The following is a 17,908-nucleotide window of genomic DNA, read 5'->3' on the forward strand; positions in this document are numbered from 1 at the left end:
ATCAGGTAACTGTTTATGGGTGAGTTTGTTTCTAGACCCTATTCTATTCCCCAGATTCATTTATCTTTTTTTCTTTTTAAGTATGATTGACATTTAACATTATATTAGTTTCAGGTGCACTACTTCTACCTGTCCTTTTTTTTTTTTTTTTTTTTTTTTTTTTTTTTTATAAACATATATTTTTATCCCCAGGGGTACAGGTCTGTGAATCACCAGGTTTACACACTTCACAGCACACACCAAATCACATACCCTCCCCAATGTCCATAATCCCACCCCCTTCTCCCAAACCCCCTCCCCCCGGCAACCCTCAGTTTGTTTTGTGAGATTAAGAGTCACTTATGGTTTGTCTCCCTCCCAATCCCATCTTGTTTCATTTATTCTTCTACCCACTTAAGCCTCCATGTTGCATCACCACTTCCTCATATCAGGGAGATCATATGATAGTTGTCTTTCTCTGCTTGACTTATTTCGCTAAGCATGATACGCTCTAGTTCCATCCATGTTGTTGCAAATGGCAAGATTTCATTTCTTTTGATGGCTGCATAGTATTCCATTGTGTATATATACCACATCTTCTTGATCCATTCATCTGTTGATGGACATCTAGGTTCTTTCCATAGTTTGGCTATTGTGGACATTGCTGCTATAAACATTCGGGTGCATGTGTCCCTTTGGATCACTACATTTGTATCTTTAGGGTAAATACCCAATAGTGCAATTGCTGGGTCATAGGGCAGTTCTATTTTCAACATTTTGAGGAACCTCCATGCTGTTTTCCAGAGTGGCTGCACCAGCTTGCATTCCCACCAACAGTGTAGGAGGGTTTCCCTTTCTCCGCATCCTCGCCAGCATCTGTCATTTCCTGACTTGTTGATTTTAGCCATTCTGACTGGTGTGAGGTGATATCTCATTGTGGTTTTGATTTGTATTTCCCTGATGCCGAGTGATATGGAGCACTTTTTCATGTGTCTGTTGGCCATCTGGATGTCTTCTTTGCAGAAATGTCTGTTCATGTCCTCTGCCCATTTCTTGATTGGATTATTTGTTCTTTGGATGTTGAGTTTGCTAAGTTCTTTATAGATTCTGGACACTAGTCCTTTATCTGATATGTCGTTTGCAAATATCTTCTCCCATTCTGTCAGTTGTCTTTTGATTTTGTTAACTGTTTCCTTTGCTGTGCAAAAGCTTTTGATCTTGATGAAATCCCAGTAGTTCATTTTTTCCCTTGCTTCCCTTGCCTTTTGCGTTGTTCCTAGGAAGATGTTGCTGCGGCAGAGGTCGAAGAGGTTGCTGCCCGTGTTCTCCTCAAGGATTTTGATGGATTCCTTTCGTACATTGAGGTCCTTCATCCATTTTGAGTCTATTTTTGTGTGTGGTGTAAGGAAATGGTCCAATTTCATTTTTCTGCATGTGGCTGTCCAATTTTCCCAGCACCATTTATTGAAAAGGCTGTCTTTTTTCCATTGGACATTCTTTCCTGCTTTGTCGAAGATTAGATGACCATAGATTTGAGGGTCTATTTCTGGGCTCTCTATTCTGTTCCATTGATCTATGTGTCTGTTTTTGTGCCAGTACCATGCTGTCTTGATGATGACAGCTTTGTAATAGAGCTTGAAGTCCGGAATTGTGATGCCACCAACGTTGGCTTTCTTTTTCAATATCCCTTTGGCTATTCGAGGTCTTTTCTGGTTCCATATAAATTTTAGAATTATTTGTTCCATTTCTTTGAAAAAGATGGATGGTACTTTGATAGGAATTGCATTAAATGTGTAGATTGCTTTAGGTAGCATAGACATTTTCACAATATTTATTCTTCCAATCCAGGAGCATGGAACATTTTTCCATTTCTTTGTGTCTTCCTCAATTTCTTTCATGAGTACTTTATAGTTTTCTGAGTATAGATTCTGTGTCTCTTTGGTTAGGTTTATTCCTAGGTATCTTATGGTTTTGGATGCAATTGTAAATGGGATTGACTCCTTAATATCTCTTTCTTCTGTCTTGCTGTTGGTGTAGAGAAATGCAACTGATTTCTGTGCATTGATTTTATATCCTGACACTTTACTGAATTCCTGTATAAGTTCTAGCAGTTTTGGAGTGGAGTCTTTTGGGTTTTCCACATATAGTATCATATCATCTGCGAAGAGTGATAATTTGACTTCTTCTTTGCCGATTTGGATGCCTTTAATTTCCTTTTGTTGTCTGATTGCTGAGGCTAGGACCTCTAGTACGATGTTGAATAGCAGTGGTGATAATGGACATCCCTGCCGTGTTCCTGACCTTAGCGGAAAAGCTTTCAGTTTTTCTCCATTGAGAATGATATTTGCGGTGGGTTTTTCATAGATGGCTTTGATGATATTGAGGTATGTGCCCTCTATCCCTACACTTTGAAGAGTTTTGATCAGGAAGGGATGTTGTACTTTGTCAAATGCTTTTTCAGCATCTATTGAGAGTATCATATGGTTCTTGTTCTTTCTTTTATTGATGTGTTGTATCACATTGACTGATTTGCGGATGTTGAACCAACCTTGCAGCCCTGGAATAAATCCCACTTGGTCGTGGTGAATAATCTTTTTAATGTACTGTTGAATCCTATTGGCTAGTATTTGTGTTGAGTATTTTCGCATCTGTGTTCATCAAGGATATCGGTCTATAGCTCTCTTTTTTGGTGGGATCCTTGTCTGGTTTTGGGATCAAGGTGATGCTGGCCTCATAAAATGAGTTTGGAAGTTTTCCTTCCATTTCTATTTTTTGGAACAGTTTCAGGAGAATAGGAATTAGTTCTTCTTTAAATGTTTTTGGTAGAATTCCCCCGGGAAGCCGTCTGGCCCTGGGCTTTTGTTTGTTTGGAGATTTTTAATGACTGTTTCAATCTCCTTACTGGTTATGGGTCTGTTCAGGCTTTCTATTTCTTCCTGGTTCAGTTGTGGTAGTTTATATGTTTCTAGGAATGCATCCATTTCTTCCAGATTATCAAATTTATTGCCGTAGAGTTGCTCATAGTATGTTCTTATAATAGTTTGTATTTCTTTGGTGTTAGTTGTGATCTCTCCTCTTTCATTCATGATTTTATTTATTTGGGTCCTTTCTCTTTTCTTTTTGATAAGTCGGGCCAGGGGTTTATCAATTTTATTAATTCTTTCAAAGAACCAGCTCCTAGTTTCGTTGATTTGTTCTATTGTTTTTTTTGGTTTCTATTTCATTGATTTCTGCTCTGATCTTTATGATTTCTCTTCTCCTGCTGGGCTTAGGGTTTCTTTCTTGTTCTTTCTCCAGCTCCTTTAGGTGTAGGGTTAGGTTGTGTACCTGAGACCTTTCTTGTTTCTTGAGAAAGGCTTGTACCGCTATATATTTTCCTCTCAGGACTGCCTTTGTTGTGTCCCACAGATTTTGAACCGTTGTATTTTCATTATCATTTGTTTCCATGATTTTTTTCAATTCTTCTTTAATTTCCCGGTTGACCCATTCATTCTTTAGAAGGATACTGTTTAGTCTCCATGTATTTGGGTTCTTTCCAAACTTCCTTTTGTGGTTGAGTTCTAGCTTTAGAGCATTGTGGTCTGAAAATATGCAGGGAATGATCCCAATCTTTTGATACCGGTTGAGTCCTGATTTAGGACCGAGGATGTGATCTATTCTGGAGAATGTTCCATGTGCACTAGAGAAGAATGTGTATTCTGTTGCTTTGGGATGAAATATTCTGAATATATCTGTGATGTCCATCTGGTCCAGTGTGTCATTTAAGGCCTTTATTTCCTTGCTGATCTTTTGCTTGGATGACCTGTCCATTTCAGTGAGGGGAGTGTTAAAGTCCCCTACTATCATTGTATTATTGTTGATGTGTTTCTTTGATTTTGTTATTAATTGGTTTATATAGTTGGCTGCTCCCACATTGGGGGCATAGATATTTAAAATTGTTAAATCTTCTTGTTGGACAGACCCTTTGAGTATGATATAGTGTCCTTCCTCATCTCTTATTATAGTCTTTGGCTTAAAATCTAATTGATCTGATATAAGGATTGCCACTCCTGCTTTCTTTCTTCTGATGTCCATTGGCATGGTAAATTCTTTTCCACCCCCTCACTTTAAATCTGGAGGTGTCTTCGGGCTTTAAAATGAGTTTCTTGGAGGCAACATATAGATGGGTTTGTTTTTTTATCCATTCTGATACCCTGTGTCTTTTGACAGGGGCATTTAGCCCATTCACATTCAGGGTAACTATTGAGAGATATGAATTTAGTGCCATTGTATTGCCTGTAAGGTGACTGTTACTGTATATGGTCTCTGTTCCTTTCTGATCTACCACTTGTAGGCTCTCTCTTTGCTTAGAGGATCCCTTTCAATATTTCCTGTAGAGCTGGTTTGGTATTTGCAAATTCTTTCAGTTGTTGTTTGTCCTGGAAGCTTTTAATCTCTCCTTCTATTTTCAATGATAGCCTAGCTGGATATAGTATTCTTGGCTGCATGTTTTTCTCGTTTAGTGCTCTGAAAATATCATGCCAGCTCTTTCTGGCCTGCCAGGTCTCTGTGGACAAGTCAGCTGCCAATCTAATATTTTTACCATTGTATGTTACAGACTTCTTTTCCCGGGCTGCTTTCAGGATTTTCTCTTTGTCGTTGAGACTTGTAAATTTTACTATTAGGTGACGGGGTGTGGGCCTATTCTTATTGATTTTGAGGGGCATTCTCTGAACCTCCTGAATTTTGATGCTCGTTCCCTTTGCCATATTGGGGAAATTCTCCCAATAATTCTCTCCAGTATACCTTCTGCTCCCCTCTCACTTTCTTCTTCTTCTGGAATCCCAATTATTCTAATGTTGTTTCGTCTTATGGTGTCACTTATCTCTCGAATTCTCCCCTCGTGGTCCAGTAGCTGTTTGTCCCTCTTTTGCTCAGCTTCTTTATTCTCTGTCATTTGGTCTTCTATATCACTAATTCTTTCTTCTGCCTCATTTATCCTAGCAGTTAGAGCCTCCATTTTTGATTGCACCTCATTAATAGCTTTTTTGATTTCACCTTGGTTAGATTTTAGTTCTTTTATTTCTCCAGAAAGGGCTTTTATATCTCTCGAGAGGGTTTCTCTAATATCTTCCATGCCTTTTTCGAGCCCGGCTAGAACCTTGAGAATTGTCATTCTGAACTCTAGATCTGACATATTACCGATGTCTGTATTGATTAGGTCCCTAGCCTTCGGTACTGCCTCTTGTTCTTTTTTTTTTTGTGTTGAATTTTTACGTCTTGTCATTTTGTCCAGATAAGAGTAAATGAAGGGGCAAGTAAAATACTAAAAGGGTGGCAACAACCCCAGGAAAATATGCTTTAACCAAATTAGAAGAGATCCAAAATCGTGAGTGGGGGGAAAGGGGATAAAAAGAGGTTCAAAAAGGAAGAAAGAAAAAAAAAAAAAAAAAAACAAAAAAAAAAAGAAAAAAAAAAAAAAAAAAAAAAAAAAAAAAAAAGAAAAAAAAAAAAAAAAAAAAAAACACCTAAGAAAAATGTAAACATATATATATATATATATATATATATATATATTAGATAAACTAGTAAAAAATCGTTTAAAAAAGAAAAAAGGTAACAGTTAAAAAAAATTTTACCCGAAGGCGAGAAAAAAGAAAAAAAAAGAAAAAAAAATGAAAAAGAAAAAATTAAATTAACTGCAAGACTAAAAAAAAAATCACAGGAAAAAAGCCATGAGTTCTGTGCTTGGCTTTCTCCTCCTCTGGAATTCTGCTGCTCTCCTTGGTATTGAAACCGCACTCCTTGGTAGGTGAACTTGGTCTCGGCTGGATTTCTTGTTGATCTTCTGGGGGAGGGGCCTGTTGTAGTGATTCTCAAGTGTCTTGCCCCAGGCGGAATTACACCGCCCTTACCCGGGGCCGGGGTGAGTAATCCGCTTGGGTTTGCTTTCAGGAGCTTTTGTTCCCTGAGCGCTTTCCGTAGAGTTCCAGAGGACGGGAATACAAATGGCGGCCTCCTGGTCTCCGGCCCGGAGGAGCCGAGAGCCCAGGGCCCCACTCCTCAGTGCGCCCTCAGAGAACAGCGCCCAGTTACTCCCGTCTGCCTGACCTCCGGCCGCGCTCCGAGCTCACCGAGCCTGCGACCGGTTCAAGGTAACACCGAGCTGCGAGCTTACTGTCAGCTCTGTCTCTGTAGCCGGCTTTCCCGTTCCAATACCCGCAAGCTCTGCGACACTCAGACACCCCCGATCCTTCTGTGACCCTGCGGGACCTGAGGCCACGCTGACCCCGCGTGGGCTTCGCCCCGGTTTAGCCTCTGGAGCGATGTCCCTCAGCGGAACAGACTTTTAAAAGTCCTGATTTTGTGCGCGGTTGCTCCGCCGCTTGCCGGGAGCCGGCCCCTCCCCCCGGGGTCTATCTTCCCGTCGCTTTGGATTCACTTCTCCGCCGGTCCTACCTTTCAGAAAGTGGTTGTTTTTCTGTTTCCAGAATTGCTGTTCTTCTTCTCCTCAATCTGCCGATGGATTTTCAGGTGTTTGCAATCTTTAGATAAGCTATCTAGCTGATCTCCGGCTAGCTGAAGCAGTCTCAGCTTGCTACTTCTCCGCCATCTTGACTCCTCCTCTACCTGTCCTTTTTGATCTCTTTAATTCCTCTATGACTATTTTGTTCTGGGAAGAAATGTCGACAATCTCTTCTTTCATCTGTAATTTTTAATTTAGAAGTCCTAAGAACTCATATTTTGTTGTGTAAACTCAATTACAAAGCATTATCGCCTGGTTCTTTGCACATAATCTTTATTTTTACAGTGGCAATTACTAGGCATATAAATGGTTAGAAAAATAACCTATTAAAACTGTACACAGTGCTATTTGACAACTATATATGAATTCCCTATGGCAAATCCCATGCCTCTTTTGTTCACTGCTATCTTCAGTGCTGCCAAACCAGATAATATCAATGCCTGGTACATAACAGACATTCAATAAGTGTTTGCTGAGTGAGTGATTATATTACTTTGAAGACTGTGAAGATAAGAGAACAACTTTAAAATGAAACTATCAATTCCTCTCAAGTTAATCAGCTCAAACAATTTTTCTAATTAATGAGGACATTTCTTCTTTAATTAGGAAAGCATCTACTTCGACTGACCTACACTCTCAACACCAGGAGGATGTGAGAAACAGGAAAAGTCTGAGGTGAGAATGAAGGCAGCTGTACATCTTTTGCAAAATATACACAGTTTGGGTCCTAACAATGAAGAGTTGAAGAACTACACGCCAGACAAAAGGTTTTTTGAGTCTAGCTTATGTTTGTGGCAAGCAATATGCTGAAATGAACTTGTAACAGGTATTGGTAAAAGGTGTCTCACTCAGAGCCCTCATCTTGGGAATCTCCAACCTCACTCTTACCTGTAACTCTTCACCTTATAGATGGACAACGTAATAGTAAAAAATGAAAGGAAAAGACATAAATGAGTTTTAATATAAATTTTTAAAGATAAGCCTGTTAATATGTTAACATTTATGAAGACTTCATAAAAATATATAAGGGTTACCTCATGATTTTGTAGAAAATTGTTATAGACAAGAAAAGAGAAAAAACACTATTCTAAATAGGGAAAAAATTTATCCAGTTTCAATTAAGTTCAGTTAAAGAAGAACTGATATTACTGCTATAAATATATTAATTTTATTATTTTTTCCTCCTAATAGATGCCTAAGAATTGCAATGGAGAAATAATTTCCTCACCTGGTCACAGCATCCACCAAGAATGGTGCTGGGGGAGAAATCAGTGAGATCACTTCTCTGTTACCATGTCCCTCCTTCCCTGCCAAGGGTGGTCCACTTCCTGCCAGTCCACTGGAAAGAACACCACTCTGCTGAGGGAGACAGACACACCTGAGCAGAGGTGACAACACCGGCTCGGGCATCAGCAGTTCAGCTCCAAGCTACCTTCCCTAATGATTATGGTAATAAATAAGAGGATTTTGATGGTCATGGGCTGTTTTGGTTTGTTTTTTAACATACTCCATCTTAGAATTTTATTTTTGTTTTCATCAGCAGCATTAAGCCTTTATAAACAGAAACACTAAATCACTAGTTTGAAGCCATTAAGTTCAGTAAACAGAACTTTGGGAATGAACGCACATTTTTAAGGAAAAACAAGATTCTGGTAATCCTTTAGGCCTTACTCTGAAAGGGTAACCGAATAAAAACTGCAAATATCATTAACTTACTGGTACAATCCACCGTGGTGTGATCATGGATGTTGAAGATACCTAAAATAAATTTTATATATGTGTTTACTTTTAGGGAAGACTTGTTTTCATAATCATGCTCACTATGATTTCTTCTCCGGAATGCACTGTAGAGGGAGATAGTTCTTAATGGCTCCCCGAGGTGACATGCACTTTGAATCCAAGATCCTCTTCTACAACACAGATGTCATACTCACCACTTAAGAAACTGTTATAATTTTAAGAATCTCTTTAATTTAAAAATGTTCTACTTCAAGAAAGCTACTACTACTTTCAGTTCCATATTAATAGGACTTCCCCCACCCCCAAACCCAGCACCCAGTTTAACATTTTATTTTCTGACATTTCAGTTCATTATAAATAATCATAGCCTTCTTGGTAGCATCCTGAACAATGTATTGGGACTAATCCAAATGAAGAGCACAAAGAAAGTACATAGAAAAAAAAAATCTGTTTATATACAGGTCATTCTCTAATTATCATTCATGCATATAGAAACACTCATATTGCTCCTGACTAATTGGGAAGGACCTAGAAATAATGAGAATAGTAAAGTATAGAACTTATATTGGGGGTGTTATAATGACAAAGTTTAAGAATAGAAACAGAAGTCTTGAATGAGAAAAATATTGTAGTCTTAGCTAAGAACACAAATTATTATAAATATATCAATTCTTTCCCCAAATAAACTTATGCATTTAATGCATTTACAAATAAAAATCCAAAGGATTTTTGGAGGGGAGGCACCAGAAAAAGTTATTCTAAAAATCTTCTGAAAGAATTAAGAAGCAAAAATTTAAAAACAGCTACATAAAATGCTTTGGCAGGCCTTACTCTATATCAAAATCAATAAAAAAGCTAAAGTTATTAGTAGAGTGTTGTATTTCTAATAACAGAGAAATCTATTAAGTGTAACAGAAAGGAGAGTCAAATATGCAGAATCTAAAATATGTGATATTCTAGATTTTGATTTAAAACAAAAGCAGCATTCTAAATTTGCAGGAAAGGGAAAACGTATCAGTGATATAAAAAAGTTGTTTAGGGGCGCCTGGGTGGCTCAGTGGTTTAAAGCCTCTGCCTTTGGCTCAGGTCATGGTCCCAGAGTCCTGGGATCGAGTCCCACATCTAGCTCTCTGCTCAACAGAGTGCCTGCTTCCCCTGCCCCTGCCTGCCTCTCTGCCTACTTGTGATCTCTGTCTTTCATATAAATAAAATCTTTAAAAAATAAAAAAAAATTAAAAAGTCACTTAATCAATGATTTTCATCACCGTTTCCACTTACGATAGAGTGCACATGGAATAAGGTTCTGAGTTAGGCCCCAGGAAGTCCTTCTCTGGGCTTTAGGCCATCTTGCATTAATCTCTGAAGTTACTTCTTTTATCTTTATAAAGGATTATCATGGCTCAACACTGACACTATCCCTTTTGTCTTCTGCCTGCTCACTTTTCCAGACTTATGATCCTTATCATTTGGTAAATTTTCTATTTACTGATCTGAGCTAGTGGTTACCAAAAGGTGGTTCCCAGACCACATCTGCATTACCAGGAACGTGTTAGAAATGCAACTTCTCAGGCCTTAACTACCAACACCCCCCCTACCACCACCACCAAATCACAAAATCTGAAGGTGGAGCCTGGCAATCCGTGTTTTAATACACTCTCTAGGTGATTCTGATACACACCCAAGTTTAAAAACTAATGATCTAAGCAAACATTCAGGTCAGAGAAAGTACCATCTGTACTTCCAAGTCTTCAAAATGACATCTGGTTGCCACAGCAATTCTTGTCATATTACTCATAACACACTGAATTTGTACATCCTTCATCTCAACTGTACAGTAAGTCTCTGGAGGGAAAGCATTGTTTCTTATTTGTATTATAATTTGGTCACAGTACCCAACACACACTATCTCCTATACTGCAGTAACAAGCCATACTTTCAGTGCCAACTACTCTTATGCTCTATGTCCTTATTGTTTCAAATTCTTTATCTTTATCCCCATATACTTCCTTACGTTACTTAATACAGTGTTGGATTACAAACAGGCTTACAGTAACATGTGGTTACTAAACAGTGACACATAAATTTAAACTGGTGAAATTTTAATAGAAAGGCAAGGCTAAGTGGTTACTGAAATATGACCTCTTAAATGAACAGTTTTACTATGTGGTTAAAAAGGCAAAAATTGGAATGTAGCAGGAGTATTTTTCAAAATAGAAATTCCTTTCCAACTTGCTGTTTTAAAGCCATTTACCTGAGGGGGGACTGTGTGGTCCATTAGATTCTCAGTTAGAGATAAAAGCAAGGCATCCAATTCATCTGTGGCATCCTATGAATGATAAAATATTTATAGCTGTTAATATTTATAGCTATTAAATGACTCATTAATCATCAAACTAAATTTTTTCCATATCCTCTCAACTTATAATTCTGACCCAGCCTTTGTTGGTGTTAACCTTTAAACAAACAGGGATGGATACTCGGAATCATGGTTATTATAGTGATTCCACTTTGCTTGGAGGGGAACCTAGACCAAAACGAGAAGTTAAGAAAGATAGTGTTATGGAGGGTACCTGGCTCAGTCAGTTAAGTGTCTGCCTTCAGCTTTGGTTATGATCTCAGGATCCTGGGACCGAGTCCCACACTGAGCTCCCTGCTCGGTGGCGAGTCTGCTTCTCCCTCTGCCTCTGGCCCTCTGCCCAACTTATGCCCTCTTTCTCTCAAATAAATAAAATCTTAAAAAAAAAACAAAAAGCAGTGTTATGGGAATTTTCATAGTGCTACTCTTTTTGGTGAGACAAAACTCAGGTAGGGTTAAGACTACTCTGGCTTGGGGTGCCTAGGTGGCTCATTCGGTTAAGTGTCTGTCTGCCTTCAGCTCAGGTCATGATCCCAAGGTCCTGGGATGGAGCCCCACATCAGGCTCCCTGCTCCGTGGGAAGCCCTGCTTCTCCCTCTCCCTCCAACTGCTGCTCCCCCTTGCTTGTGTTCTCTCTCTCCCTCTCTGTCAAATAAATAATAAATAAAATCTTAAAAAAAAAAAAAAAAAAAAAAAAGGACTGTTCTGCCTCTTAGCTCTTAGTAGACTGGAAGAGAGAGATAAAAGTTTCAGCACAGGAGACAGTAAGTAAAGAAGATGCCTAAATTCCGAAGACCTTTTTATCCAGAGGTACTGGTACTTCACTGTTTGAAACAGAGTACAATATGAACTTCCCCCATAAATATTAATCAATACTTTTTAAATAGTATTTGAAGCACCTAACGGAAGATGGGTCTCTGTATTACAGAAAAAGAGAGAGAGAGAAAGAGAAAGAAGGTAAGTCGGTAGGAATAATTTAAAGATAATAAAGATAAAATTCCAAACTGGAAATAGGAAAAGTAAGTATCTAGGGTGTAGTAAACATAACAAAAAAGGCCCTTCATTTATACAGTCCTATTTCCATCTATCTGTCTTCAGGCTGTGGTCAATCTCCTATTTATGTCTCAACATTCCACTTAATTTTAATCCCAGGTAGGAAAAAATTGTTCTAAAAAAAAAATTGTCTCTCCCTTCTCACATCTCCCTCCTCTTCTGCCACCACCTCCCACCTGTGACCTGAGTGCCCCCAAACAGCATGTATATATCTCTCCCATAATGTATTAAAATTCACTCTCTCAATGGAATGTAAGAGTCCATGTTTAGCCTTTGAATTTTTGAGACTAGCATGCTATCTGGTACATATTATAATATGCAATAAATCTCTGAATTAAATGACCTGCTCTGTTCTAAAAAAATTTCAGATTTCACTTAATTTTCAATGATCAAAGATGTCAATGTATCTTTTTAGGATTTTAATTAGCAGAAAGGAAGCTCCTGACTGAACATATTTTAAGTTGGATTTTTTTAAACCCAAAAGTCTGAAAAATTATACACCTAAATCTCAATTATAAGTCTTTGGATAGCAGGAATACGGGTGATTCCTAACTTCTTTTTATGAAATATTTGACAAATTACTACAGTTAATGCATTTATATGGTTAAAGAGCAAAATGGTAAATGTTCATTTATAAGGGTAATTTTTCATTTAACTTGTGAATTAAAACATTCAATGGGCAATGAACTAAATTTCTATGATTTCTGGACTGGTAAGGGCATGACCAGGAGCAGAAACGCAAGGGCTATGACGAGCTGGTTATACTACACAATGATAGGGTGCTGGTGTTTCAAGAAATCATTATTTATTTAGTGCCTACTATGTGTCATCTAGTGTTTGAGACATTAGGGAGGTATAGCCAGCATCAAAAAATGAAAAATACAAAGATTACCTAAAACAAAAAGACCAACAACTAACAGAAAAACTGAAGAAGCCCTGAGATACTCTTGTGAAAGACTCTGACAATGGGAGTCTCTCCAGAGAACTGAAGCTCAATGCTTTTCTTATAGTTTAAGTTCTGGTGTCAGTCAGAAATCACCAACATCTGTGGTTATACCACAGGACTCAATTCAATATGGTCTTTGCAGAAACTTTCAAAGCCAAGTGTCCATTACCTTAAGAACAGAACCATTTGCTGCAGGTGTGGTATGCATCAGAGCAAGAGAATCTTCAGGGAAGGGCACATTATTCTCATTTAATACAGCACTGGAAGAAAAAGATAAACTCACATCATGGAGCACCTATATAGGCATAGGGAACATGTTCGAAGAAAGGACTTCAAAAAGAAGAGCAATAATTCATGTAGAGGAAGAAGAAATGACAATCTGTGAGGAGCATAACAGCAGTTAGTGTTGCATTCATATGTGAGACCCTTCTCCACCCACCATGTAACAGTTTTCATATCCACACCAGGTTCATTCACAGATGGATCAAAATGGTAGACTATTTTGCTTCTCTACTAAATCTCACTGAAAGTTCAGAAAAGATTTATTTTAAAAAGAAAAATACACAAACAAGATAGATCAAATTGAATGATTTTTAAAGGCTGTCATCAAATACATGAATGGGAAAGCTCAGTGGACTAAAAACTACCCAGAATACCTGAGATATTGGAGAATAGTCAGAAAACCATAGGAAGAAGCCACCATCTAATGACACAGGCTGGACACCCTACTGTAGAAGGCAGAAGCAATACCTAGAGTGGTCCAGAATACCTAGAGTGGTCCAGATAGTACAACAGGACTAGCCAGGTGAGAGGTATATGCCAGAGAATCTGTTACTAGGCCTGCCAGCAGGAATCACAACAGTGTCTAATCCCAGGTAAGAATAACAGGAACAGAAGCAGTTTCACAGATGGCTTCAACACCAGGGAGGAAACGGGGGGAATCTAGAGACAAAAGGCCATCATTCACCAAGGTAACACATCAAGTAGGAAATCCCAGTCTTTCCTAATACTGCTGAAAAGTGTGTAATTAGGAGCAGGTCCTGAAGCCTACAAGGAGAATAAGAAAAAATGAGAAATATATCCTAGATTGAAAAAGTGAGACATAATTAATGAGGTGGAAGCTAGGACCCATAACAATGAAGCAAAAAGAGGCAAAGAGATAAAAAATAAGAAGGGATAGCTATGAGAAACAGAAATGATCATTATGTTTCAACTAATGGATACCTGACATTCAAAAAGGTAATGGCTTATGATTTTCCGGAACTAAAAAAAGACCCATATACATCTTCAGATTGAAAGACCACCTTGAATACTAAAAAATTTTTTTTAAAAAACCTATTCTTAGACAGTAATGAAAATGCAGAACTTGACGAATAAGCAGTAAAATGTAAAAGAGAGAAAAAATAACTTTGTGCTTCAGAAAGAAGCAACAGCTCAGAGGAAAGGACTCAATATAAAAAAAAAATGAACAATAAAAGGAGTGTAATATTTCTTACAACAAATTCTCCCAACCCTTCAAGAAAAGATGTATGTATACAATTTACACTTCTGTAAAAAACAGGAAGAAGGAGATGAAAAGCTTCTGCAGCCATTCTGCTCAGTCATGACCCAGCAATTTCACTCCCAGGTATACACCCTAAAAAAATCCTCACAACATGTATAAGGAAGAACATGCACAACACTAATTTGGAACAACACAACCCATTAATAAAAGAATGAATAAACTGTGACTGACTTATGTAGTTAAACATGTAGTTAAAATAAGGGAATATGGATTTTTTAAAAATTCAGATACATCAAAACAAAAAAACACTGAATTATATACTTCCAATGGGTGAATCACACAGTATTTAAATTTTATCCCAATAAAGTTGTTAATACAAAAATAAATGATCTGAATAGATGTTTTTCCAAAGTAGAAAAGACATTCAACATTCATCAACTCAATCTCATTTTGGTAAATGAAAATCAAAACCACAATGAGACACACTTTATACTCTCTAGGATGGCTGTAATTTTAAACATGGAGAATAATGAGCATTGGAAAGGATGTGGAGAAACTGGTACCCACATACATTGCTGGTGGGAACTGAAACTGCTATAGCTGTTTTGGAAGACAGTTTGGCAATTCCTCAAAAAGTTAAACACAGAGTTACTACGTGATTAACTCAGCAATCACCCTCCTGGGTATATAGAGAATTGAAATCATGTCTACAAAAATTCTTGTATGTCAATGTTCATAGCATAGCATAACAGTCAAAGTGGGAACAACAGAAATGTCCATCAATTCTGTAAGGATAAACAAAATGTGGAATACCTAATACAATGGAATATTATTCAGCCCTAAAGAGAAGTACAAATACATGATACAGTATGGATCAACCATGAAAATATTATGTTAAATGAAAGTAGTCAGATATGAAAGCCCACATATTATGTGATTCCACTGATATGAACTGTCTATAGAGTAGGCAAATCTAATATATGGAGAGACTGCAATGGGTGTAATGTTTCTTTTAGAGGATATAGATATTATGGAATTAGACAGTGGTAATGGTACAAAACTCTGTCAGTATACTAAAAAGCACTGAATTGTATAAAGGGAAAACATGGTATGGGAATTACAACTCAATAAAAAAGATAAAGATGGTCTAAAATCAACTACAGCAAAATGTAGTATTGTATGATATTACAAAGCTTGCAAGATATTACAAAGCTTGATATTTGGTAAATAGCCAATATATAATCTCTGTAGTTTCCTCTGTGCCTGAAATACTTCCTTTTTCAAAAGGGGGTACAGTAGGGGCACCTGGATGGCTCAATTTAGCAGCTGCCTTCAACTCAGATCATGATCCTAGGGTCCTGGGATTGAGCCCCAAAAAGGGCTCCCTGCCCAGCAGGGAGCCTACTTATCCCTCTGCTCCTCCTGCTTGTGCTCTCTCTAGTTCTCTCTCAAATAAATAAATAAAATTTATTAATTAAAAAAGGGGGTACAGTGATTTCTTAAAAGTGTTGTATGGCACAGGAACAAAACAGACAACAGAAAAGTAAAAGGTCCAGAAACAGACCCAAGTTTAAACAAGAACTTAAAGAATATATTTCAGGGGTGCCTGGGTGGCTGAGTGGGTTAAGCCTCTGCCTTCAGCTCAGGTCATGATCTCAGGGTCCTCAGATTGATCTCCACATTAGGCTCTCTGCTTAGCAGGGAGCCTGCTTCCCCTCTCTCTGCCTGCCTCTCGGCCTACTCGTGATTTCTCTGTTAGAAATAAAAGAAAACAAAAGAAAAGAAAAGAAGAAAGAAAGAAAGAAAAGAAGGAAAGAAAGGGAAGAAAGAAAGAAAGAAACAAAGAAAGAAAATACATTTCAAGTCCTATGGGGAAACATAAACAGCCATTTAGAAAAGCAAATCCAGAAGTTGGAGTACATTCTAGGTTCTTTCCAGCTTTAAGAGGTCGATGAACTGGGCAGGCCTCTAACCCCACTATCCTCTTAATTGGAAAAAAAAAAGGGGGGGGCGCCTGGATGACTCAGTGGGTTTAAGCCGCTGCCTTCGGCTCAGGTCATGATCCCAGAGTCCTGGGATCGAGTCCCGCATCGGGCTCTCTGCTCAGCAGGGAGCCTGCTTCCCCCCCCCTCTCTCTCTGCCTGCCCCTCTGCCTACTTGTGATTTCTCTCTCTGTCAAATAAATAAATAAAATCTTTTAAAAAAAAAAAAGAAAGAAAGAAAGAAAAAGAAAAAAAATTTTTTTGATGAAGTTCTAAAAGGCTCTAATAAAAATATTGTGGGCCAACTGATTTACTGAAATTAAAGAAAAAGTTACATTTTAATTCCAGTTTTACCCCGATCATCAATTAGCTTGTTTGCTGAATACTAACTATAAAGTTGTATATACAAAGCATGCTATATGCTTAAGGGCTATTTTGGTTACAGTATCTGGAACTGAGTATGATTAATCAGGAAATTCCTCACTGAATACATTCTGAATAACGGGAAGAGGAACAGCATTCATTCATTCAACAATGTTTAGCACTGACAAAGCAGAGAACACTGGATACACAGTGATGAACAAAAACAAACTGGCACAGAGCAGGGGATAAAAGCCTAGCAAAGCAAATAAATGGCCTAATACTCATTAAAGAAAAGAGAAGCAGAAGGGACCTGGAGAGAACAGCAAATAAATTTACTCGAATAATGTGAGGGCCCATAATAAAAAAGTTTGTAAGAACAAGGCCACTGCGATAACAGGATGGCACTAGAATTAAGAGAAATAATATACATCCCACACCATGTATAAGATTAAAACTATCTTTAAAGATTGCTTTTGCTCTGCAGTTTGATTCAGTAAAAGAATGAGAATGCAGAGACACAAATTAGAAGTACCTCCAGATAATCTAAAACTAGGTAGTAAGCAGCCAAGTGATGGACAGAAGAGTGAATTCAAGCGATCTTTCAAATAGCCTGCAATTATGAGGTGATACACTGGAAAAGAGGAAACAGACCAAAAAAAGAAAAGTGAAGAGGAGAAAAACATCAATTTAATTCTGTCTAACCCAGAACTGTACCTGTTTGTGGAAGCATCCTGAACACTGGTGTTTTTATGACCTAATAAGCTATCTTCTCTTGTAACCTAAGAAAATGAAATCATAAAAAAATTATAAACATCTGTTGAGGATACTAAGTCACAAGAAATTTATACTTCTTTCCAGTAAGAACGCAAATACCACTTTGCTTCAGTTCTAGAGGTAATCAATCATACCTTGTCCATGGAAATATCCATACTATACCTCTTACGGCCCCATCCCACATCCAAATTAATAATCCACGCTTCCACTTCAACAGCACACAAATTCACACCCTGTACTAGACAGCTCTCACTTAAATTTAAGATACCATGATGTGTTAGTCAATATGTACAGAATCCCAAAAGATTCAATGCCAGAATTTTTGGAATTTACATGATGAAAAGAAGAAAGAGATGTTAAGCAGTGTATTTGGCTTTTTATTTTTTCCTGAACACAAGGAATATGTTAAGAGGAAATTCTAAAATATTTTTCTGAAGGGATCATTTTTTTCCTTTAACTTTATTGCAGTATCATTTACATACAGTAAAACACACACATTTTTAATATAGGGTTTGATGAATTCTGAAAAATACAGAGGTGCATAACCAACGCCAAAGTCACCATGTGCAACATTTTCACTACCCCCACAACATTCCCTTCTGGCCAATGCAACCTCATCAAAAACCCTTACACATGGCAAACAGCGAGCATTATGTCCTATAGTTTAATGTAAATTGAATCATAATACCTACTTTTTTAGTGTCTA

The 17,908-nt window shown here is 37.8% G+C and overlaps 1 protein-coding gene across 8 annotated transcripts in view; it reads right to left on the reverse strand.

Annotated features, from left to right (window-relative positions):
* Positions 1–17,908, reverse strand: part of EPB41L5 (erythrocyte membrane protein band 4.1 like 5) — a 145,822-nt gene that overhangs the window by 8,528 nt on the left and 119,386 nt on the right. For 2 of the 8 annotated variants that reach the window (XM_004759764.3, XM_004759765.3), the window contains exons 20-24: positions 17,143–17,207; positions 12,749–12,839; positions 10,476–10,550; positions 8,201–8,242; positions 7,713–7,843 (exon numbers count right to left, since the gene is read on the reverse strand). In XM_004759764.3, coding sequence (XP_004759821.1) covers positions 7,713–7,843; positions 8,201–8,242; positions 10,476–10,550; positions 12,749–12,839; positions 17,143–17,207 — 404 coding nt within the window. The remainder of the gene's footprint in view (positions 1–7,712; positions 7,844–8,200; positions 8,243–10,475; positions 10,551–12,748; positions 12,840–17,142; positions 17,208–17,908) is intronic. The other 6 variants (XM_004759766.3, XM_013060076.2, XM_004759767.3 and 3 more) reach the window with 6 other exon arrangements.

The sequence above is a fragment of the Mustela putorius genome, unplaced genomic scaffold (assembly GCF_011764305.1).
Source record: "Mustela putorius furo isolate JIRA1106 unplaced genomic scaffold, ASM1176430v1.1 tig00003867_pilon_pilon_pilon, whole genome shotgun sequence".
NCBI classification, from domain to species: domain Eukaryota; kingdom Metazoa; phylum Chordata; class Mammalia; order Carnivora; family Mustelidae; genus Mustela; species Mustela putorius.